Genomic DNA, 22476 nt, shown 5'->3' on the forward strand with positions numbered 1-22476 from the left:
CCCCGCCTCCCCCGGGCGGAAACGCGGGGCTCTCGCGAGAGGGACGGCCTCGCTCCCTCTTCCGGCAGCGTGCGGCTCGGCTCGGGCGGCCGGCATGGCGCTCTACAACTTCAAGAAGATCACGGTGGTGCCGTCCGCCAAGGTACGGGCGTCGCTCCCCCTTCGCCGTCCCTCAGCGCGGGGCGACCTCCTCTGCGGCTCCGGCCGCGCTCAGGAGAGCGCTACCCGTCGTCCCCCCGCCCGCGCTGCCAGCGTGGCCTCGGCCTTCGCCTCCTCCCCCTCCCGCGGGACCCGTGGACTCGCCCTGGGCTAGTGCTCCTGGGCCTGGCGGCCTGTACCATGTGGGGGGGGGAGGAGCGGGGGGTCCTGTCAGAGAGGGGCACTGCGGCCTGAGGAGGGGTCCGGGGGCTGCTCTTCTGCTCAGCCCTGCGGGGGTGTCGGGGTGGCCCCCACAAAAATCCCTCCTGCTTTCCAAACCCTTAGCCTCATCGCTGTGCACTCATTCAGAATAAAGTTCTCTCTCGGTCTAACGAAGGAGCTTTAGTTAAAAGTGTGGTGTGCGGAGCTGCTGGCGGGGTTGGGGCCTGCTGTGCTCACCGCTCGGTGCGGTGGGGCGGGCGGCAGGGGACGGGCCTGCCCACCCTCCCGGGCTGTGGTGGAGCCGGGGTCGCTTCCCGAGCGCTGCTGTGGCAGACACGGACGGGAGGCCAACCCTCAGTTAATTGAAACGAAAACCGGAGAGGGAATGTGCAAACTGCTTGTTATTGCCCGGAGATGGGAACCCCGATTTCAGGTGTTTTATCATAAAACGTACGTTGCAAAGCATGCATGGCGTGGGTGCGCTAAACTGGTCTGCACGCTCTTCCACCAAAATAAAATTCATGGCTTTATAAGAACTTGGCAATTTGTATAATTAATAATGTTTCCTTGATTGCAGGACTTCATAGATTTGACATTGTCAAAGACTCAGCGGAAGACTCCAACTGTCATTCATAAACATTATCAAATCCATCGGATTCGACAGTTTTACATGCGAAAAGTCAAATATACTCAACAAAATTACCATGATAGACTCACTCAGATCTTAACAGATTTCCCCAAATTAGATGTAAGTGCTTTGTCGTTTGATCATAAAGGAACTTTGGTTTCGTGGCATCAGGAATACTTCTTCAACAGCGTATTGGTTTTATTCGAGTTCATTTTGGCCTGAGCAACATCTTGCTGATTCACTGTGTAGACAATTTTGACTGATTTCTGGTAGATTTTACTGGGAGTAATTTTCGGCAAACTTATTCTGCAAAAATAGTATGTCCCTACTAAGAAAGGAAGTCTAAATTGTGCCCATGGATGGTCATTGAAGGGTGGGTTTTACAAGGTTTTAGCTGATCAAATATGTTTGCCAGAAGTTGCTGTTGAACAAAGAGAAAGTGTGGGGTTTCTTAAGTATGTTATGTCTGCTTATTTCTTCTTTGCGTGTGTGTGTGTGTGTGTAAATTGTGCTTATGGTTAGTCTCCCCTAGAAAATATTTGCAGGAAGTAAGAAATATCCAAATATATCACATTGCTTCCCATCTTCATTTCTTCAGAAGTTACTTCGATAACATAAACATTGTTCTCGGCCCCATAAAGGGTAGTGTTGGAAACACACTCTGGCAAGACACACATAGTCTTAACTTCCCAACAACTGCAACTGGATCCACGTGTCCAGTGGGGTTTTTTTATAGGCAGCTTTCTGCTCATGCTTAAATTGTTGACCGCCAACCATATTTTTTGAATATCCAGTGAGTATTACTGCAGAATTCCCACAAATATCTTCTGTATTTTGTTTATCATCACATGATAAAATTTCTGCAAATAAGTACATAAGTAGATGAAATATTTTGTTTAAAAAATTTGAACTGAAGATGCTGCTTCCTTGGAAAGCTGAAGGATTTATTTGGGCATTGAAGAAACTCTTCTTATCCAGTCTTACACAGAATTTAATCTAGCACTCTGAAAAAGGGAGGAATTTATATTGGTGCTGTGTTTCTGGTATAGTGTGAATTTGCTGTTAGAAACTACTTCTGCAGGCTTCTTGCAGTTTCCTTATTTAAAAAAAAAGCCTTCAAAGTTGTAATACGAAGTATTACACAAAGCAAAAGATGAAATGGAAACTCCGTGTGAATGAATCCAAAATGTATTTGCAGAAGAAATTTGAAGTGATTAAGATTTGTGCATTTAATCATCAAGCAGATTATTTTCTTGCATAAGATAGTAATGGAAACAGTTTGGCTTGTATTGTAATTTGTTTGCTGTATTGGAGAAAAAAACCAAACTTGCATAGTTGCCAAGAAATAGTCATCTTAAAGAAGGAAAATATTAGGCTTAATTTTATTGTATGCTTTTGTTTTAGGATATTCATCCATTTTATGCAGATTTGATTAATGTTCTCTATGACAAAGACCACTACAAGCTGGCTTTGGGACAGATTAATATTGCCAAGAATCTGATTGACAAGTAAGGGACATGAATTTCTTCGATTTTGTACCTGTCTGGTTGATTGTTGGCTAAATTCTTATTTCTTGTCTCCACAGTGTTGCAAAAGACTACGTGCGGCTGATGAAGTATGGTGATTCTCTTTACCGCTGCAAACAGCTGAAACGTGCTGCTCTGGGACGAATGTGCACGATTATCAAAAGACAGAAACAAAGCTTGGAATATTTGGAGCAAGGTTTGTGTTATAAATAGGCTAAAATAAGGTGTGTGAGTTGGATGTAAAATTTATTCTTACACTTAATAACAATTAGAAGAATGTGTTTAATACCGAATGTAGACGCATGAAACATAGAAATAGTTTCAAAATCCCCAAATACTTAGAATTTATTTTTTAACTAAATAGTTTTCTCTCTGAAAATTCTTTAAATTTTATGTTATTACGAACAGCTGTAAAATGTTTTTCTTTGCTTGAAAGTCACAGCCATGCTTTTATTTATCAGTGTTTTCACTTAGGTATATTTGAAAAATAGTGCTAAACATTTTCCAAACATTACTCTTTACTTCAGGCTTATTATTCCTTCAGGTTATGTTGCCTGATTTGATGGGGTCATTCTACCTAAAAGACAGTGGTCTTCATTTTTTAAATATTTGTTTCTTTTTTTGTTGTATGTAGATACTTGTGGAGTTCACAAACTATAATATGTTTTCATAAATGATCATTCAGTTTATAATGTCAGAAAAGTTATTAATTTGTATATAAACATTTCAGCATGTGAATTTTTATTCCATTTCAGTAAAACTTAAATTATCACAAATATTTAAAAAAATCTTCTTTAACATTTCAGTGCGACAACATTTGTCTCGTTTGCCAACCATTGATCCCAATACACGAACTCTTCTGTTGTGTGGCTACCCGAATGTTGGAAAATCTAGCTTTATAAATAAGGTATGTGAATGTTTTTTTCAAAAATAATTCTGAGATACCATTTAATTAAAATAAGGTAACATTTAAACACTTTGATATCATTATGGCACTGTCTGATGTGAGTGGCAGCAAATTCAAATGTGTGAGTAGAGGTTGAATGAAATTCCTGGAGGGATAAATGGAAAATTACGATAGATTTCACTCTTAAAAATCATTATCTTTTCCAAAATAGCATGGATCCCATTAATGTATTTTCTGATAGATAAATTCTTGCAGAGAAGCCAGAATAACCTTTTTTAGCTTTTTTTGTAGCAAAGGAAGTGTATTATAATTATGATATACTGCTTGCAACTTCAGGAAATTTTCAGTAAATTTGTGTGAATAAATCTTGTTTTAAGGTTACAAGAGCAGATGTAGAAGTGCAGCCTTATGCCTTTACCACAAAATCTCTCTTTGTGGGACATATGGATTATAAGTATCTGCGTTGGCAGGTAAGAACTGTTATTATTTTGCATTTTCTTTAAAGAGTTAACTGGTTATAATCTGGTTTGCCATTTTGCAATGTGAGTTGCGTTTTTGTGTCTTGATGAGACACGCTATGTCTGAGAGCTTGCTCTGCCAGGTACAGTGTGCCAAATGAGGGCAGTAGTCAAAATCTGTTCTAAAAATGTACATGTATGGGTGTGTTTTCAGTTTGAGGGAAGAATGGAAATGGAATTACTGACTAAAGCCAGCTCACTTTTTATCACTGTCAAATTTTGGGGCAGGGCTTTCCCTACTTGTTCAATACTTGGAGTGTTGGTTATTCTGAAACCTCATTCTTCTTCCATTAGTCCATTTTCACATTCTCAATTTGGCTGAGTTTAGTCTTATTTATAACTGAAAGGAAAGAATATTGCTGGCTTAAAAAAGACACTATTGACCAGAAATCAAGCACATCTCCTGAAATAGCATATCAGTTATCCTGTACTAAGGCCTGACTTAATTATGTTAATTTTAGGTAGTAGATACTCCTGGTATTTTGGATCATCCTTTGGAGGATAGGAACACCATCGAGATGCAGGCTATAACTGCGCTTGCACATCTTCGTGCTGCTGTGCTTTATGTGATGGATGTGTCTGAGCAGTGTGGGCATAGCCTGGAGGAGCAAGTAGAGCTCTTCAGAAATATTAAGCCGTTGTTTGCTAACAAGGTAGGTTTGGTTTACATTATTAATAAACCCCAGGTTTTTATAACATGATAACTTGAATTATGATTTTTTTTTCTTTTTATTAGCCACTTATAATTGTTGCAAACAAATGTGATGTGAAGAGGATTGCAGAACTTCCTGAAGAGAGTCAGGTTAGACTACTTCTCCCACCTCTCTCTCTTTCTTCCGACATTTACAAAAATATTAGTGCAAGTGTTGTGGATGGATACCATTTGTATCAGGCAAAAACTTTTACATCACCATTTCTTTATCTAACTATTTAATAGTGTGATGGAAAGTAGCTTTCCAGGTCTTGACCCATATCTTTCTTAAGTACCGTCTAACATATATCCTTGCCTGAATATCATAAATGCCAAAAAGAAAGCAAGTCCTTAGTGGTTTCAGAAATTTCTGACACTGTGAGAACTTTCAATTACTGTTGTAGCTGGAAGTAAGACTGAATAGCCTTGTTCAATAATTTCCATTTCAGTAAGAGTCCACAGACAATGAGCATTAGACTGGGAGGTGCTGCTGAACAGTTGCAGTAGAAGGTCTCGCTGGGCAACACGTTGTGTATATGCAGGGCTAGTTCTTTTGTATCTACAAGTTCAAAGACGCATAGAATTTGTGTTCTCTCTCTTTTTTTTTTTTTTTTTTTCCTTATGGGTCATTTATAGGTGCCTTTTAGAAAGTAGTTATTTGGTTATAGAAGAAGAAACTTTAAACAGAACTGTAGTTGTCAAGTTTCTATCGTCTTTTTAGAAACATATTCTAATAAAATAGTAACAAGTTGCATGTATTGGTAGTGGATTAAAATTTCTGTTCTTAATGTATCGGTATATTAAGAAGTGGGCAGAATGTCATTCTTTGGGATAATGTTTCTATTTTAGAAAATATTTGAAACTTTTGAAGCAGAAGGATTTTCTGTAATAGAGACGAGCACTCTAACAGAAGAAGGTGTAATCCAAGTTAAAACAGAGGTAAGTCTCTCTTGTCTCAATTTCATTCCAAATGACCAGCTAACATTTTGCCTCATTTGTATGAATTTAATCTCAGTTAAACTGTGCATTATAGTGATAAACTTTAAGCATAGAATCATAGAATCATTTAGGTTGGAAAAGACCTTTAAGATCATTGAGTCCAACTGTAAACCTAACACTACCAAGACCACCACTACACCATGTCCCTAAGCACCTCATCCAAACGTCTTTTAAATACCTCCAGGGATGGCGACTCAACCACTTCCCTGGGCAGCCTGTTCCAATGCTTGATAACCCTTTCAGTGAAGTAAAATTTCCTAATATCCAGTCTAAACCTCCCCTGGCGCAACTTGAGGCCATTTCCTCTCGTCCTATCTCTTGTTACTTGGGAGAAGAGACCGACCCCCACCTCGCTACAACCTCCTTTCAGGTGGTTGTAGAGAGTGATAAGGTCTCCCCTCAGCCTCCCTTTCTCCAGGCTAAACAACCCCAGCTCCCTCAGCCGCTCCTCATAAGACGCGTTCTCCAGACCCTTCACCAGCTTCGTTGCCCTTCTCTGGACACGCTCCAGCCCCTCAATGTCTCTCCTGTAGTGAGGGGCCCAAAACTGAACACAGGATTCGAGGTGCGGCCTCACCAGTGCTGAGTACAGGGGCACGATCACTTCCCTACTCCTGCTGGCCACACTATTTTTGATACAAGCCAGGATGCCATTGGCCTTCTTGGCCACCTGGGCACACTGCCAGCTCATACTCAGCTGGCCGTTGACCAGCACTCCCAGGTCCTTTTCTGCCAGGCAGCTTTCCAGCCGCTCTTCCCCAAGCCTGTAGCGTTGCATGGGGTTGTTGTGACCCAAGGGCAGGACCTTGCACTTAGCCTTGTTGAACCTCATACAATTGACCTCAGCCCATCGATCCGGCCTGTCCAGATCCCCCTGTAGAGCCTTCCTACCCTCAAGCAGATCAACACTCCTGCACAACTTGGTGTCTTCTATAAACTTACTGAGGCTCGATCCCCTCGTCCAGATCCTTGATAAAGATATTAAACAGGACTGGCCCCAATACTGAGCCCTGGGGAGCACCACTTGTGACCAGCCACCAACTGGATTTAACTCCATTCACCACCACTCTTTGGACCCGGCCATCCAGCCACTTTTTTACCCAGTGAAGAGTATGCCCATCCAAGTCATGAGCAGCCAGTTTCTCCAGGAGAATGCTGTGGGAAACGGTGTCAAAGGCTTTACTGAAGTCCAGATAAAGTGTGTGATTCTGTATAGCCTGTTGAGCCTCAGTGGACTTGGGTGCAAAGGGAAAATGATGTCTAATAGAAATCATAGTTGAAAAAAAATCTGTGAGTTTTTTCTGAGTCCTGTTGCTTTCTATTATTGTCAGCTCCTTGTAAAAAAAAAAGGATCATATACATTTTCCCATGATAGTTTTTATATAAAATAATTCAATGCTTTCTTGAGAGCTAGAGAGAGAAGAGATTAGACAGAAGATGAGATGTGAAGCTAGATATTTGGGATTGAAAGCCTACTGTGTCATTTGTTGTATGAGGAAGGCTTCATTCCTTACCTAATGTTGCCATGTGCCCTTTCAGGCCTGTGACAGACTGTTGGCCCATCGTGTTGATACTAAAATGAAAGGAAATAAAGTGAACGAAGTATTGAATAGATTACACTTGGCCATGCCAACCAAAAGAGATAACAAGGTAGGCTACATGTTTACACTTTTTAGCGTATTTCCCAGTATTACTTAAGTAGGATAAGAATTCTCTTACCTTAACATGTGAACAGATTAATATGGTGAATTTTGCTTATTTTTTATCTATTACTGCCTTTGCTAGTGGGAGAGTCAGCTTGGGATTTTGTATTCTTTAGAAATACATTACTCTGCAATGGTGATTTCTAGCATTATAAAAAAATTGATTCAAACTTTTTTTCCCTTTTTTATTGGGGTGGATTGTTGCATTAATTTCAGGAGCGGCTGCCTTTTATACCTGAGGGAGCGGTAGCACGTAAGAAACGCATGGAAGTAGACACACCCAGGAGGAAATTGGTAAGTGGCATCTCTTAATTAGGAGATCAGCAGATGGATTTTGAATTTGCTGTATTAGCCCATAGATTTAAAATCAGATGGTATATAAAGCCATGTATGTCTTTGCAGGAGAGAGATATTGAACTCGAAATGGGAGATGATTATGTTTTGGATCTTCAGAGTAAGTACTATATAAGAATCAGTATTATTAAGCAGTAAAATTTGGCTGTTTCAGTCTTAAGGGAGAATACCTAAACCTGACTCCTTTCAACTAAGTACCAATGCCACCATTTTATTCCATATCTTTTAGTTCAGTTCCAGAACTGGTGATCTTCAGTGACTGTTCTTTGTTTCGTAATGTCACTCAGTTGTTTCCCATTTTAGAGTCACAGACATGTAGTGACTGGTCTGATGATTCAAGTGTTTTTTCCCTTCATTTCATCTTGTACTACCTCATTAATTCTTGATGCTCTCTTTGTTAAGAAAGTATCAATATGAGAGAGACTGCATGTATTCTGTCTCAGCTGGATATCTGTTGCTTATTATGACTTGGCAGTGGTTCTCACAATTATTGAGCAATATTTGGCGGTAGGACGGAGATCAGAAGTACTTGTGAATACATCAGAGACGCTACCAAATTCTTGGCACTTAGGGATATGACTTTTTTTTTTAGTTGTGACCTGAGTGTTGTTTTCTGTCATTGAACATTCTTTGAAATTATTTTTGTCTTTTTATTAATTTTTGTTGTATTTTTAAGAATACTGGGACTTAATGAATTCATCTGAAAAATATGATAAGATACCAGAGATATGGGAAGGTCATAATATACTTGACTACATTGATCCGGATATAATGAGAGTGAGTTTTCCATTATTTTTACACTTTTCTTGCCTCTTTATCCCTTTATTTGTTTAGTGTGAATTACTGTATTTGTAGATTAAAAAGAATATGTCATGAGAATAAGTTCTTTTACATGTCTGCACTTGCCATGGGAAAAGATACTCTTTTCTGAATGATTAAGGACAGAATTTCAGAAGAATGGAAAATTGCTTTATCTTCTCAGAATGATGGTAACCTTACCTTTTCCATCTTAAAATATGAGGTTTGCAGGAAAAGTTATATTTCTTCATTGACTACAGCCAGAAGGAATGTAGCTTTCAAACTTTGTGTATTATTAATGATATGAAATTCACCCATCAAATTTATGTCTACTGGAGTATGATGTTAAAGGAAATGGACTGAATTCTCAATTTATAACATTTTTATTTAATAACAAGCACGGTTCTTATTTCTTGCTGGTTGTTCAGGAGAAGTAGTGAGTGCAGACTCCGGAGCCTGCTCATTATGCAGTTGGGTTCATCCGAATTGGTGGTGTTCCAGACTCATGCTAAATGTAGAAGGAGAGGGGTTTTTTTCAGAGTGTGTTTCCAGAAATGGCACAGCTAGCGCAGTTCACAGTATAGTACACATGCATTCACGCAGCAGGCAGCTTTGGGGCAGTCGCACAACTACAGCCAAACGATAATGTGATGCGATCAAGTAAGACTGCATAGTAGTGTGCCCCATAGGTTCACAGTAATCTGTATCACCAACGGCATTAAGTGTGGCTGGAGGGGTCATTATCAAGTAAACGTAGTTCCTTCTTTGAAGGGTCTGCATGCTGTCATGGCCCTGGGCCATGCAAAGATGTAATGTTGAGGATTATTGTAAGTCAAGGATTTGATGAACATCTTGATTTTCATTTCATCTCTTCAAAATCTAAGAAACTGGAAGAATTAGAGAAAGAGGAAGAGCTGAGAGAAGCTGCTGGAGAATATGACAGTGAACCAGAAAGTGAAGATGAAGAAATGATGGAAATCCGACAGTTGGCACAACAGATCCGAGAAAAGAAGAAACTGAAAATCCTGCAGTCAAAGGAAAAAGATACTCGAGGTCCAAGGATGCCTAGAACAGCTAAAAAGGCAAGTATAGAACACATTCTGTAGTAAAATCTTGCTGATGTATAATAACTTTATGAGAACATAAAACAATATCGGGTAGTGGAACTGATCACTTTTTCTCATGTTTGGCCCTCTCACTTGCTGCTTGCTTCCTTCTGTGCTCCTAGGAGTTCTGGTTACTACTTAGCTGTGGAGGCCAAACCGAATGAGTGATAGTAGCCCTTTTTGTTTTGTGTCACACCAGTGAGTCTTTTGTAAAATTCTTTATATATTGCAGAAAAAGTTTTGAAGAATACAATCAGCTCGTTTAATTGGGTTGCTGCATCATATATTATTGTTGTTGCTTGTTTGTTTGTTTTAAATTCAAATAATTAGGAGAATTACATAACTACTTAAAATCACAATCATGTAAAACTTGTTTTGGGGCCCTCCCTATGATGGAAAAGATTGTATATTTCTTTTTGGAAGCTAGGTATCACGCTTTCTAATGTCAGAATCTCTTGTGACCAGTCCAAGACAATTGCAAAGCAATGAACTGGTAACTAGACATTTTGAGAAAATGCATCTAGCTGATTTTGTACCCAGTGTTTCTTATCTTCCCTAAAGTGTGTGCCTTTTGGGAGAGAAGGAGACATTACTGACTGAAATACCTCTCTTTGTCCCCTTCCCCCAAAAAGGCAAACTATGTGAAAGATCTTTAGGGAGTGCTGGGACATTGCAGTCCTGTGAAGAAGGATTTATGGGTGAAGAGAACTAAGTTGCAATAAATGAAATGTGAAGTTATGACTTTCATCATCTGCTTGTGAGATATGCCAAACGAATAAATATGTAGTGAGTGTCATGGGCTTATGGTGGTATATTAAGACAAAAAATAAGATAGAACCATACTTTTTTGAAAGAAACATGTTTTCTTAACTGTCTTTTTCCAGGTCCAGCGGAAGGTGCTAGAAAAAGAAATGACTGATCTTGGACTCGACATGACTAACAAAGATGATGTAAGTTTTTGCTAATTAAACACAATGTTTATCTAAAAGAGATCAGTTTCATTACATGCTGAATTTCTTTGAGCACATTTGAAATGCGTATTACAGTTAGCACAAGAGAGAGGTGGGATCTATTAAGGAGAAAATAGGAAACACAGATGAGGGAGTCGATACTGGAATTTTTGAGTGACGTGATCAAAACATGTTGGGTAGGCTAAAAAAATAAATTCACATTTATCAAGAATCACATATATATATATGCACTGCTTTCTATTAGAACTCTTGGAATTTGTATAGGATGCAAGAAGGGGGTTTGGCTAAACATACTTCTTAATTTTCAAGTCTGTTTTGTTGGATGAGACACTACTATGTCAGAAATAGTAATAATGACAGGCCAGGCTTATCTTTTTACAGTTCATTAATTCTGTGAGTTGTAATTGAAGTTTTTGAGGGCAGCTGGCATCTTTAGATGTAAGGCAGCTGAAGTACTTCTGAAGTACTTCAAACATAGATTTGCCTTCGGGAGACATTTCATTTTATCAGAAATTTAAAAAAAAATCCATTTTGTACAGCAAATCCAGCAGGATTATGGCTATCTAGATCTTGAGACCTCAAATTCTTTCACTAAACAGGGAGTTAGGAAACAAGGAATGTTGACACTACACATCTGAAGCATTTATGCTTCTCAGAGCTGACATGCTATGTTGATTTAGGATTAAATTCCTCCTTCTCAGTGAGGAGGAATTTAATACTTATGCTGTAGGATGGTAAATCTTCATGTCTGAAATTCTTCAGGGCTTTCCCTGTAAACAGGACACTGCTCAGGATAGGCTTCTTCATTGCTTTCTTGCTGTTGCAAAATTGCTTCAGTATTGCTTTCCATTAATTTGTCTGTGTCTTTTTATCCATTACTTATGAATGGACTTAGAAAAAAATCAGAAAAGTGGAGTTAATAATTGTGAAAAGAATATGGTAATATTCACTGAAATTTGAGTATTACCGTAAGACAGAAAGGCAGTGACCAACAGTTGACAAGGTCTTTATGCTACTATGGCATAACCAAGATAACGTATCAGAGCAGTCTACTTCCTGGGTTTTCATATTAGTCTAATTAGAAATGGAGCATGTCTGAGCTGATTTCTGGTTTTCATAATTAACGTGATGTTTTGAATTTCAGGCACATTATGTGAGAAGGTCCCGTAGTGTTACGAGGAAACGTAAACGTGATGAGTCTGAAACCCCTAAATCTGTGGCACGCAGTCGCAGCTCCTCTCGCACACCACGGGATGTTTCTGGTCTTCGTGATGAAAAGGTTTGTTGAAGTTATTTACCTTTATAGCAATTAAAATGGCATGATCGTACTTAAACCAGCTTCTGGGAAACCCCGTCCTAGGCTGGTTATGTTTGTCAAGAGTTCGTCTTTCTTCTCTTTGCAGCTTCATCTTCTGTTCATTTGAACTCTCTATACTTCAAAAATGCCTAGTTCATTCTTTAGAATGTTGTAATAATACAGACTAAGAAAGTACATTTTAAATTTTTTTCTCTAAATGCAAATATGAAGGAAGAGTTCTACAGACTGTGGAGTGCCACCTTTAGTAAGTTAGGAATTCCAGGGACAGCGGGATCGTATTGTTAGCGTACCGGAAAAAGAAGAGTTTTGCTAAGGAGGATTAGTGTCACTTGCAGTGATGCTGTCCCAGAGCTGCAGATGGTGGCATATGCTGGGTGTTAATGTCCTTGTTCAAATCATCTAGCTTAGTGGATTTTTGAAAGGTAAAGCTAGTTACCTGAGTTACTGAGGAAGTTACTCTGCATGTTTGTTTGTGTGTTTGTTTAAATAGATGGTGAAGAAGGTCAAGACTATGGCAAAGAAAGCTCAAAAGAAAATGAATCGCCTGGGCAGGAAAGGAGAGTCGGACAGACACATCTTTGACTTGAAGCCAAAACATCTGCTGGCTGGAAAGAGAAAATCTGGTAAAACACAGAGAAGATAAGCAGTCTTCTGAATTAAAACTAAGTTTATTAAAACTAATTTCTAGTCCTGTCTTCCTTTTTAGTCATCTAGAGTGTTTAAAAAGTATGTGGTTTGTGTTAGTGGTTAAGACACATGTAAAACTAAATTTAAAGTGGTTAAAGCTAGAAAGGTGAAGTATGTGTTAACGAAGCTACCATCAGAATTAAAAATGCACAGCTTCGTAAGGTACTGCATCAGTAAGGTTCGGTTTGCTGTGTGCAAGTCTATTCTTTGATGTATAGCAAGTGATGAGTTTATGTTGCACGTGCAGGCCGAAATTGGTGGGGAAGTAATGGGAGACTGACAAGTAGCACCCAAGGCTCGTGTGTGCGCACTGACCGGTTTTGAGTGAGTGGGAGAGATACTGCCAGTTTACGAAGCTGAACAGTGACCAAGCTGGAGGAGCGACTGCAGTTTGAGTGCTGACCTGCCATCTGTAATGGCCTAAACCAGCACAGGCAGGGACGGTCCCAACTTTTAACATTTGAGATATGTAGAAAATGAGGATCAGACTGAAATTTTGTCCTGAGTGTGTGTCAATTACGGTACTGTTATCCTGTGCTTAGGAAGACATTTACTCTTCAGAAGCCGGTAAGACAAAAATTCTGTATCTGTTCAAGGCAAAAATATATTCTCAAATGTGAAATATTCCCTTTTTCTCCCTAGTTGGTCAAGAACAAGGTAGGAATTACCTAGAGGTTAGTAAAATTACACATCGTAAATGTGTTGCCTGAACAATACACCTAAAAGGCACAATTTTAAAGACTAAACTGGAATCCAATGAAATATGCATGTTAAAAAAAACAAACAAAACCCCCAAAAGGTAAGGGGGAAGAATCCTTAGGGATTTTTGTAAACTATTTTTAAATACAATAGGGTAAGAAGAGTGTTCAGATGTCAAATTGAGCACATTGGAGCGTTAGTGTAAATCCATATTGTTTCCCTTATCTGCTTCATGTAATGAATTTGGTATTAAGAACATTGTAACGCTGCAGAGTTCAGTGTCAAGAAAAACTTTTATGTCAAAACTTTTAAGGGATTGTGAAGAACTGTTTAGCAAAACTTTGCTTTCAGCTTCCTTACACACATGATTTCTACTTCAGGGTATACTTCAGGGCCAGCTTTTGCTGGCCCTTTGAACTAGAAAAGTAGAACTTTGTTACAGTAACGTAGGCCCTGCCGCCCCAATCGTACTGCTTTGGTGAGGGTTAGTAGGCACGCTGTTGTTTGTAGTGTACTGAATGACAGAGATTATTCTCCATGTGGCTCAAAGTCTGGAAAGAAAACAACAGTCCAAGGCTTTAGGTTAGGTATTTTAATCATACTCTTATCTTTAAGATAATATTTTATTTTAAAAGTGTTTTAAGTATTTGAAAAGTACCCTAATACCTTACTTGGATAATGCGGCTGATGATTGCACTGCATTCAAGAGAGCTGTTACACTGCATTACTGTTCCCTCACCCGCTATTATTTGCTTCAAGACAACACATCGGGTCAACATACAACAAGCTTGGCTCTAAACCCTTTAAGTGTTGAACCACTCGCGATGCTGGCACGCAGAAGCTTCAGTGCTGCAGTCACACTTGTGATGAGAAAGAGAAACGTGTTAACCACTGGAAAAATCTAGTTTCACCTTGAAACCGTACACAGACTGGTTACAACCACGTTTACATGCAAGGAGAAGTGGCACGAACAACATCCTATTTCATCAAGACACCTCTGGGAGAAGTTAACTTCAGAAATCTAGATTGAGTAGTCTGCTAACAGAAGAAACCACAATTAAGCTTTTTTGGGGAAAAAAAACCCACAAACCAAACCCAAAAAGCTTTAACACAAACTGAGATACCCTTGATTATTTGTCTTCTTAAAAAAAGCCTTCCATTTTACTCATTACTAGCAATTGGCTGCAAGATCAAAAAGGATTAGCTCTTACGCTATGGTACAACTTCCAATTAACTGAAATTAAGACCTGGTATAAGCCCACAAATTGTCAGTCTTGACTTCTGGAGTTCAAGGGATTTGAGTTGTCCAGGAACGACTATTACAGTAGATGTTGCAGGGAAAAAACCTTCTATCAAGATGCCTTTGTCTTCTGGAAGATGGAGAAGAGTCACTTAATGCACCTCCCTTCTCCAAGACAGGCTACTTCCAGGGTTAGAGAGGTACCATTCACATTTGGTATAACTGACTTCTTTTTTTTTTTTTTTTTTAAGAGATGTCCAGTCCTCAGTCATCAACTAAGCAGAAAAGGATGGTGGGGAAAAAACCAAACAAACCCCCCAGTGTTTGTTATCTAAAGCTAGGACACACAGTGCAGCACTTCAAAGTGAAACTCAGTCCACACCGACAATCTAATTACTTAAGCTTTTATGTGTTTGGTTAATTATAGAGTAGCTGAAGAGATTTGCCTTCTGCAATTAAAATCATCCTGATCACTTTGAACTAATTGTTTTTTTTCTTCAGGCAACTACTCTTTTCAACATCAATGCAGAACTCAAATTCTTTTGCAGTCGCCATTTTAGAAGGCGTAGTCATGTGAAGTTGGGAATGTACCAGCTCTACCGAACGAGCTGGGCAGGAGGCGCCCAAGCTCCCTTGCAGCGTGTGTACTTACGCAAGGAAGAGCAAACTGGGCTGAGGATCTTCCATATCACACGAGGTAATGGAGAAAGATGAACCCAGGGGTTTCTTATGTGACCGTTACCCGTTTTACATGAGATCAAGCTTAACTCACCCAAGAGGAACAGGGCTGGGGGAAGAGGAGGTGAAGAGAGAAGAAAAAACATCAGCTATAACCATCTCTGTATGAAATTATTTGTTAAACATGCTCCAGGTGGACCGATTTTCTGCACTCGAGTCATGAGTTGCCATAGTGTTAACAAGACAGCACATCATTGCTACCTTCAGCATCTTTTACCCGAGCTATTTACATTCTGTGTATTTTTTCATGATCAACATATTTGTTCAAGTTATGTAAGTTATCCCACCACTTAAAAAGAAAGGTCTCCGCAATTAGTTTAAACCACGGAGTAATCTTAACTTCATTCTTGGAGGCTTTGTCCAAGAGCTGTTTCAGTTCTTTCTGTGTCACGTAGCAGTAGCTTTGGATCTCATTAGGGTCAGGATTCAGCGTTACATCCTTCTGTACAAATAAGATATAGTCTATCTCGTGTTCACCCCAGATCCCATCAGACTTGGCCTTGTAGTGAATTCGTGTCAGATAGGAGATTTCTTCTGGAGTTACCTACAACCAAAACACTTGTCAGAACCGGTGCCAAACCAGAGTAACTGCACTGCTAGGCATTACAGTAGAATTATCAGCTATTACCCTCTTCCTTAAAAATTATTCTTCCCCCACGTGTACAACTGCAATGTACTTCTCCACAAAGAATTGCTATGAAAAAAAAATTTTATTGCACTTTGATGACATGAGTTGCACAGCGTTTCTCTAGTCAGACTCATCCTCTAATACTGAGTGGATTTCTTTTACACAGGAAGTTTTAAATAACGTTTACTGGGGCTTAACACACGCTTACTGAAGCGCTGATGAACACGGACACTTGCACCTACCCCTTACCTCCCAAGGAGAAGACCTGACAGCTACTGAAAGCCAAGGCCAGAACTGTGTACTGACAGACCACATACAACCTGGATCTACCAGGGATCTGTGCAGACCAGGTAATTAATGCTGGGGACAACCTAACCACCATGTTTCCCAGCAGCACGCTGCTTCTCCCATGTCCCATGACACAAACGTAATTAGTTACAAAACATGGAAGGAGATTTCAACCACGAGCATGATTCAGCCAGCTTCACCCTGCTCTCTGTGCACTCCCGAACTGCCACCAGAAAGGAAGGTCGCAGAAGCGGGCTGTGTGATTGCTCTGGAAGAGACACCAAGTGCCCAGGCCACCCTACTTCCTATAGGAAACTTGGGATTGCAGAAGGACTTGTACACGAATGCCGGCAGCAGCTCACCGCGATGCCCTCCAGGAGCACCAGTCGTACAGAACGCGTACAGAACTCTGCCATCGGCCTGGAGGAAGGACGGCACATTGCCTTCCCCTGGGCAAGGAGGACAGCCTCCCCAGCTGGAAAACACGTAGGCGCCCATAGTCAGACCTGAAGCAACACAATCCTTCATTGCAGCGTGATAAAACTCATATTTAGTTTGAAGAGTGCACACTCTAAAATACCATTTAGTGATATCAGCTTTTGAGACTCTGGAATATAGATGAAGAAGTCTCAAATTCACTAAGTTCTCTACATCTCCAAAGTTAAACTTATTTTTAGGTTTCAGACTGACCCTGTCTGCCAAATGCAGTTAGTCTGTAAATTGGCAAATTGGCAAAAATTCCCATTTCTCCTTCCTTCCTTTACCTGCTCCATGGGAATTCCTAACTCTGCTTTCAGTCGTCTCTGTGCTGCTCTCCGAACACCAATGGCCTTATTTTCTTCCAGTTCTAGTGGATGGCTCAGAGGATGACTACAACAAGTGTTGGTAAAACAATCTGCAGGAAAGAAGTCTGTATCAGTACGTTTTTGACATGTATAAAGCATTGCAAAAAAAACCCCCCAAAACAAACAAACAAAAACCCCAAAAAACTCAGAGATGTAGGACAGTTATTCAACGCGTCACAGCTTTGTTTCTCTTGTAGAGAAGGGTCAGAGAGGAAGGAGGATATTTTCACCCCTTCTTTTTCTTTACGTATTTTGCACCAGGATTTGCCTCTACCAAGTACTACTTTGCAGGTTAGTGTTTGACACACATGAACACATACGTTCTCATACCCAAAACAGCATCTACTTAGACAGCCAGCTTATAAAGATGTTGTTTATCCTGCAAATGCTCATTAAAATTACTTTGGGGAGTTCACATGCAACAGAATATTGAAAATATTCCCAGAGTGTCAAACCCAGCTGACAATTAGCAGAAGTAAACAAGCAGCTAAGGTTTGTGTTTAAAGGACAGATCCTCTATACTCTGCTTCAAGTTCATTAAAAATTACTTATGAGTAACGTAGAACAACTGTGATTGGACAACCTTTCATCTGAAGAGTCTAGCTCAAAAGCATCTAAAATAGAGTCTGATCACCTACAAACTACACTCAAGCATTTTGATTAGTTAGCAGTCAAGGAAAAAGAAAATCTCTAAAGTAAAGATTGCCTTGGAAGGAAAAAAAGGTCTTTCTTCCTTGAGTTGAAGAGAGTTAGAAACACTTGAATTTGTTTTCCATCCAAAATTCTGAAATGGACAGCTTTATGCTTCCTCCAACATGTCTCATGTAAGCTATTTTTCTTTCATTCCACTTCTTATTTTTACGCCTCTCCATTTGCATTTGATAGTAATAGTTCGGGAGTCTTCAAAAATCATGCGCTATATACTTTGGCCACACAGTCTCACTTCTTCTATAGTTAAAAAAGCATTTGTTAAAACATACACAGATAAAGGTCCATGTATGTCACTGAAGCACAACGCAACTGCTCCCCAAGCAGCAGGGCTCCACTATACATCGACCACGTGTCTTTACCAGTGGAATCAGAACACTCTCCACAGCTACCAGAGCAATTTCTTCAACTCCACTAAGTATGTCTTGCAGCAGAGGAGGTGAACAACACACACTCTGCACTTGCATAAACAGGATCAAACACATCAGGGCACAATCATTTCCCAAGAGTGGGTATAACAATAAGCTAGCGTTCCCATTATCTTACTTCATCCACAAGATAAGTACATCTTGAACTCTTAAAAGTATTTAGAAGTATTTCCTCTCCAAAGTAGTAAATTCTAAAACCTCAGAATGAGTTACACTGCAAGATTAGACTGGCACAATTTTTAAAATATTGATTTAAATAAAACATTTTGATAAATACAATCTGTTTCAATACTAACCTGGAAATGTAATTTTTGCATTTGACCTCTGCTGCAGCAACAGTTTATTTTCTGTATTAAATAAGAAAACACTGAAAGCTCGGTGCAGTAATCCTAAAAATAAAAAAAAACACAGAGAGCTGTTTAACAGAGGAGAAAAAAACACAGGAAGACAGTTTAAGGGCTTAGAATGGCCTCCTTTTTCGGTAATCTAATTTAAAATTCATATATGCTAAAAAACAAGGATTTGACAAAAAACTCAGTTATTATTTAGGTTTCTATGTCATCTTACACAAATTACACAAAATTACACAAACACATTACAAACAAACAAACATTACACAAACAAAATTACAAAATTACACAAAACATTGTGAAATTAGAAAAGTGCTAAGAACAACAACGCAACAGAAGAGTTCTACTAAACTCGGTCAGTTCACCATTCTGAAGATGCATGTTTGGGCAAGCTTCTAAGGAGGGCTCAGCATCCATAAATTTACTATCAAAAAGAGATGACTCAAAAATTCCTAAAAAACTGTATGGAATTTCAAGAAGCTTCAGGAATTGCAAAAGTACAAACTTCCTCAAAAACAGTACAGTTGCTGTTTCCTGCAACTTTTTGAGTTTGTTATTCCTCACCTTTCAGGAAGATGCTTCCCCCAAGTACGGAAAAGGAGATCACAAACTACTGTAAGAGATTCACGAATCTGACCAACCTCAAATAAAACCCACAATCAATTAGAATTACAACAATTAAAAAGCCCCTTTCCTATTAGCAGTATTTGAAGCAGAACTCTGTGTGAACTACTTAAAAATCAAAGTCTCTTCTACTTGAAAGTCTCTTCTACTTGCTTCAGCAAAGAAGCAAGTGGCATTCTTTAGAAAAAGCTACATAGAATCAGGTATCTATAACAGGAAAGTAATACTATTTTATCATCAAAATGTGATTAAAAAATATTTATCAAGACACAGAGCTTATATCCACAATCACCCGTTTCTCTCCTTTGCCACTGCCTCCAATTGTGTGTTCCCTCATATTGAACTACTTTTAAAATTAGATAGTGTAAGCTGGGGGAGGAAGGGTGTGTGGGGGAGTACTTGCTCTGGTTTGATCAACACCCACCTGAGATCAAGGCTTTAATTTAATCATGACTATATCTCTGAAAATGTTCAATCAACTTAATACTTCAGTTAGAAGGTAAGCAAGCTGTACCTTTATCAATGTTTTCATTCAGGTGACAGTTTTTTTTGGTATCCGCTCCAATCTTATTATCATTTTCATCAATAAGGATGCACATCTCTGCCAAGAGCTGCACCTGCTGCTCATCCAGGTGATCTGTGTTTACTTCAGGCATCGTGATGGTAGGACACGTTCTGCTGAAAAAAATAAGGAAGAGAAGAGTCATTCAGTAATACTAACGTCTATAAGGTTCTGGGCAGTGTGTCAGAAATAATCAAACGGCTAGGTTTTCTGACACGGTGTAAACAGTGCACCAATTATATTTTTGGGGTTTTACATGCTTTTGGATTTCTGGGACTTCCTACCCACAATACCAAATGTTGCAATATGATGTGTAGGTGCTTAAAAGATTTCTTTTTTGTTTCTCTGAAACTCCATGCAGCAGCTGCTGCAGGACAGATGTGCCAAATGTAACGTTTTGATGGGCTGGTAGTATAAGAAATCCAATTCCAAATTTCACCCAGAATGAATGACAATCCTGCCTAAGCCCACAGCCCAGGCATGTTCTGCACGCCACCGCTGGGTTACGTTTATGATGCCAGACAGCACGTACACGTGTATTCCCCCCCCCCCCCCCCCCACCGGTAAGAACTAAGTAACAAGGATTCCCTGACCAGGTCACGCAGCCCAAGGCACTTCCAAAACACCCCCCAACCCCTGTCTTCGCGGCCCCTGCCCCGCTGCCTCTGCCCGCCGTGGGAATGCTCCAGCCAGCTCCCATGCTCCCGCCGCCCCCTCCCTCTGCAGCCCCCGTCCCCGCCGAGCCCGCCCTCTCAGCAGCCGCCCCCGCTCCCCCTCTCCCCAGCCCCGTCCCTCAGCAGCCCCCTTCCCCTTCGGGGAGCGGCCGTCGCCCCTCCGTTCACCTCCCTCACCTCTCGGCCCGGGCCTTCCCCCCGCACAGGCCGGCGGCGGACGCGAGCGGCTGGCGACAGCCCCACACGCGACGGCGGCAGCAACGCCCCTGAGGGACGGCGGCTCCGCAGCGGCCCACAGCAACGGCCCGCCGCAGCACGCGCCACATCGCCCGTCACCCCGCTGCCGCCAATGGCAGCGCCCCCAAACACCGACGTCACCGCATCGCCCGATCGCCCCACTGCGGCGCGGGGTGCCCAGGAGGCGGGACTAACAGTGGCAGAGAGGAAAGGCGCCGGGCGCAGCCAACCGCCACACAGTTAGGTAGAGGCCCTGAGCAATACGGAGAGGCGATAACGGCGAGGTAGCCAATGGGAGCGGGAAGGACGGGTCTGGCCGCGGCCCCGCCCAGAGGGGCGCAGCCATTTCCGGCAGGGTGGGCGGTGGCGAGCGGGTCGGGGTGTGGCCGTTCTGCCGTCGCTGTGCGGGTGGGCAGCGCGCTGAGCGGCAGCCGGCCGCAGGGGTGCGGTGTGGGCGCGGGCTCCCTTCCGAGCTGAGCCCCGACGGCGAGGCGCGGTTCCGGACGCCTTCCGTTGCCGGCCGCCGCTGAGGCGACACCGAGGCCCGTTGGTTGCGGGGATGTGCCGGGGCACGCAGCTGCCCCGCGGAACCCGGCGAAGGCGGACGGGCAGGTTCGCCAGGCTGGGGCGAGGCCAGACGTTGACCGGCGCGGTGCAGTGCGGGCAGGGCACCGCAGGAGAGCGGCCTGCAGGCCTTCAACGGGGGAGCGAACTGCGTTGCACGTACTGTTGCCGTGACTTGCAAAGATGAAAGGTGCCTTTATCTTCTCTTAGTAACCAGGAGGTTCGAGCATTTCTGACGCTAAGCACTGCTGCTTGTCTTTTCACCCATCCGTGAAAGCCGAAGGACGGCACCAAAGTCCCATCTCCCACAAATGTGCCTGTGTTTGTGGCAAGCAGTTCCACGACTGAATTTCTGATCAGTTCTGGGAGCATTCTTTCAGGTAGATGCCGTAAGACTGTAGAGTCACAGGCCTTTTTGGTGGTCTATGTAGCATGTTCAATCGTAGATGTTTTTCTTTGCTCCATGGAGCATCCCTTGAATTAAAGAGGTGAGGTGTGTCCCATACAGATCACAGCCTGTGGCACTCTCAGAGGTGGGGAATAGCGGTGAGTGGTCTCCCCTCCTTCACTGACAGCCACAGTTTGTAGAAGACAATTACTGTGTTAGTCAAGCTCTGAAATTGCCTAACTCATTAAGTTCTTAAGGGACAGAGAAGGAAACACCCAGTTTCTAGGTGGGAATCAAGTGTAGGCAAGGAATCAAGCGTAGGCAAGATGTCACGATGAGCTGCTCAGATAAGGTAGTTCTAGATATGCACAGATACCCAGTCTAAAGACAGAGGAGTTTCAATACCAGCCTCTGTAGAAACTTCACACCACCACAGTTGAGTACCTTCTGAACAAGACTTCTTTTGCTGGTTTATCACCTGTCCACAGGTTTGGATTTATGGTTAGATTCCACAAAAGGCCTAGAAATGATGGTTCACATGTTGTCTTGGAGGCGTCACTCTTTCTGATTGCCTCTCAGCTCATGTCCTAGCGTTTCAGTCTGTTTTGTTTTGTTTTTTCCTGTGAACAGGACAGATGGCCTTTCACGGAGAGATACCATCAGCAGAACAAAATGTGCAAACTGACAGTTAGTAGCTTACAAGGCGGGTATCTTACAGGGGTTCCCCTGTGCAGAGCTTGGTGAAGGGAGAGTAAGGGCTGGAGGTGGTTAGAGCGGAAGCCACTTGAAAACAGCAGAGAGCATCAAAAGTAAAAAATAATAATAAAAATAAGAATATGCCAGCTGCTGCATATCCCTTTAACGATAGAAAGCACAACATAAGAACATTAATATCGATATTGTATTATTCATTAATACATTACAAATGTAATATTCA

At 41.4% G+C, this 22476-nt stretch overlaps 2 protein-coding genes across 3 annotated transcripts; one reads left to right on the forward strand and one right to left on the reverse strand.

Annotated features, from left to right (window-relative positions):
• GTPBP4 (GTP binding protein 4) lies at positions 1 to 12560 on the forward strand. The gene is made up of 17 exons (XM_075492426.1): positions 1 to 142; positions 938 to 1108; positions 2393 to 2496; positions 2574 to 2710; positions 3321 to 3421; positions 3799 to 3891; positions 4401 to 4592; positions 4676 to 4741; positions 5480 to 5569; positions 7169 to 7279; positions 7549 to 7626; positions 7735 to 7786; positions 8363 to 8463; positions 9369 to 9566; positions 10475 to 10540; positions 11706 to 11840; positions 12370 to 12560. Exons 1-17 carry the CDS (start codon positions 95 to 97, stop codon positions 12520 to 12522), a joined length of 1896 nt encoding a protein of 631 aa, XP_075348541.1. The 5' UTR covers positions 1 to 94; the 3' UTR covers positions 12523 to 12560.
• A 2783-nt stretch (positions 12561 to 15343) lies between these two features.
• Positions 15344 to 20762, reverse strand: IDI1 (isopentenyl-diphosphate delta isomerase 1). Of its 2 annotated transcripts, none has more exons than XM_075492428.1 (5): positions 20528 to 20762; positions 19629 to 19789; positions 18437 to 18529; positions 16924 to 17054; positions 15344 to 15787 (listed from the first exon to the last, which is right to left on the reverse strand). In XM_075492428.1, the coding sequence occupies exons 1-5, from the start codon at positions 20674 to 20676 to the stop codon at positions 15470 to 15472; spliced, it is 852 nt and encodes a 283-aa protein (XP_075348543.1). In that variant the 5' UTR covers positions 20677 to 20762; the 3' UTR covers positions 15344 to 15469. The 2 variants fall into 2 exon arrangements, with proteins under 2 accessions (XP_075348543.1, XP_075348542.1); XM_075492427.1 differs by having other exon boundaries at positions 19629 to 19792.
• Positions 20763 to 22476: the final 1714 nt, after the last annotated feature.

Source organism: Mycteria americana, chromosome 2 (genome assembly GCF_035582795.1).
Source record: "Mycteria americana isolate JAX WOST 10 ecotype Jacksonville Zoo and Gardens chromosome 2, USCA_MyAme_1.0, whole genome shotgun sequence".
NCBI lineage: Eukaryota > Metazoa > Chordata > Aves > Ciconiiformes > Ciconiidae > Mycteria > Mycteria americana.

Bases quoted from the DNA above. Each gene is read 5' to 3' on its own strand.
- IDI1 (XM_075492427.1), bottom strand. From the start codon at position 20,676: ATGTGGCGCGTGCTGCGGCGGGCCGTTGCTGTGGGCCGCTGCGGAGCC. The intron at 17,055-18,436 runs GTTAGTATTGAA...TCTTTCCTGCAG, and splicing joins TGCAAAAATTACATTTCCAG to ATTGTTTTACCAACACTTGT. The intron at 15,788-16,923 runs GTAAAGGAAGGA...TTTTGGTTGTAG, and splicing joins TAGGAATTCCCATGGAGCAG to GTAACTCCAGAAGAAATCTC.
- GTPBP4 (XM_075492426.1), top strand. From the start codon at position 95: ATGGCGCTCTACAACTTCAAGAAGATCACGGTGGTGCCGTCCGCCAAG. The intron at 3,892-4,400 runs GTAAGAACTGTT...TGTTAATTTTAG, and splicing joins ATAAGTATCTGCGTTGGCAG to GTAGTAGATACTCCTGGTAT. The intron at 5,570-7,168 runs GTAAGTCTCTCT...GTGCCCTTTCAG, and splicing joins TAATCCAAGTTAAAACAGAG to GCCTGTGACAGACTGTTGGC.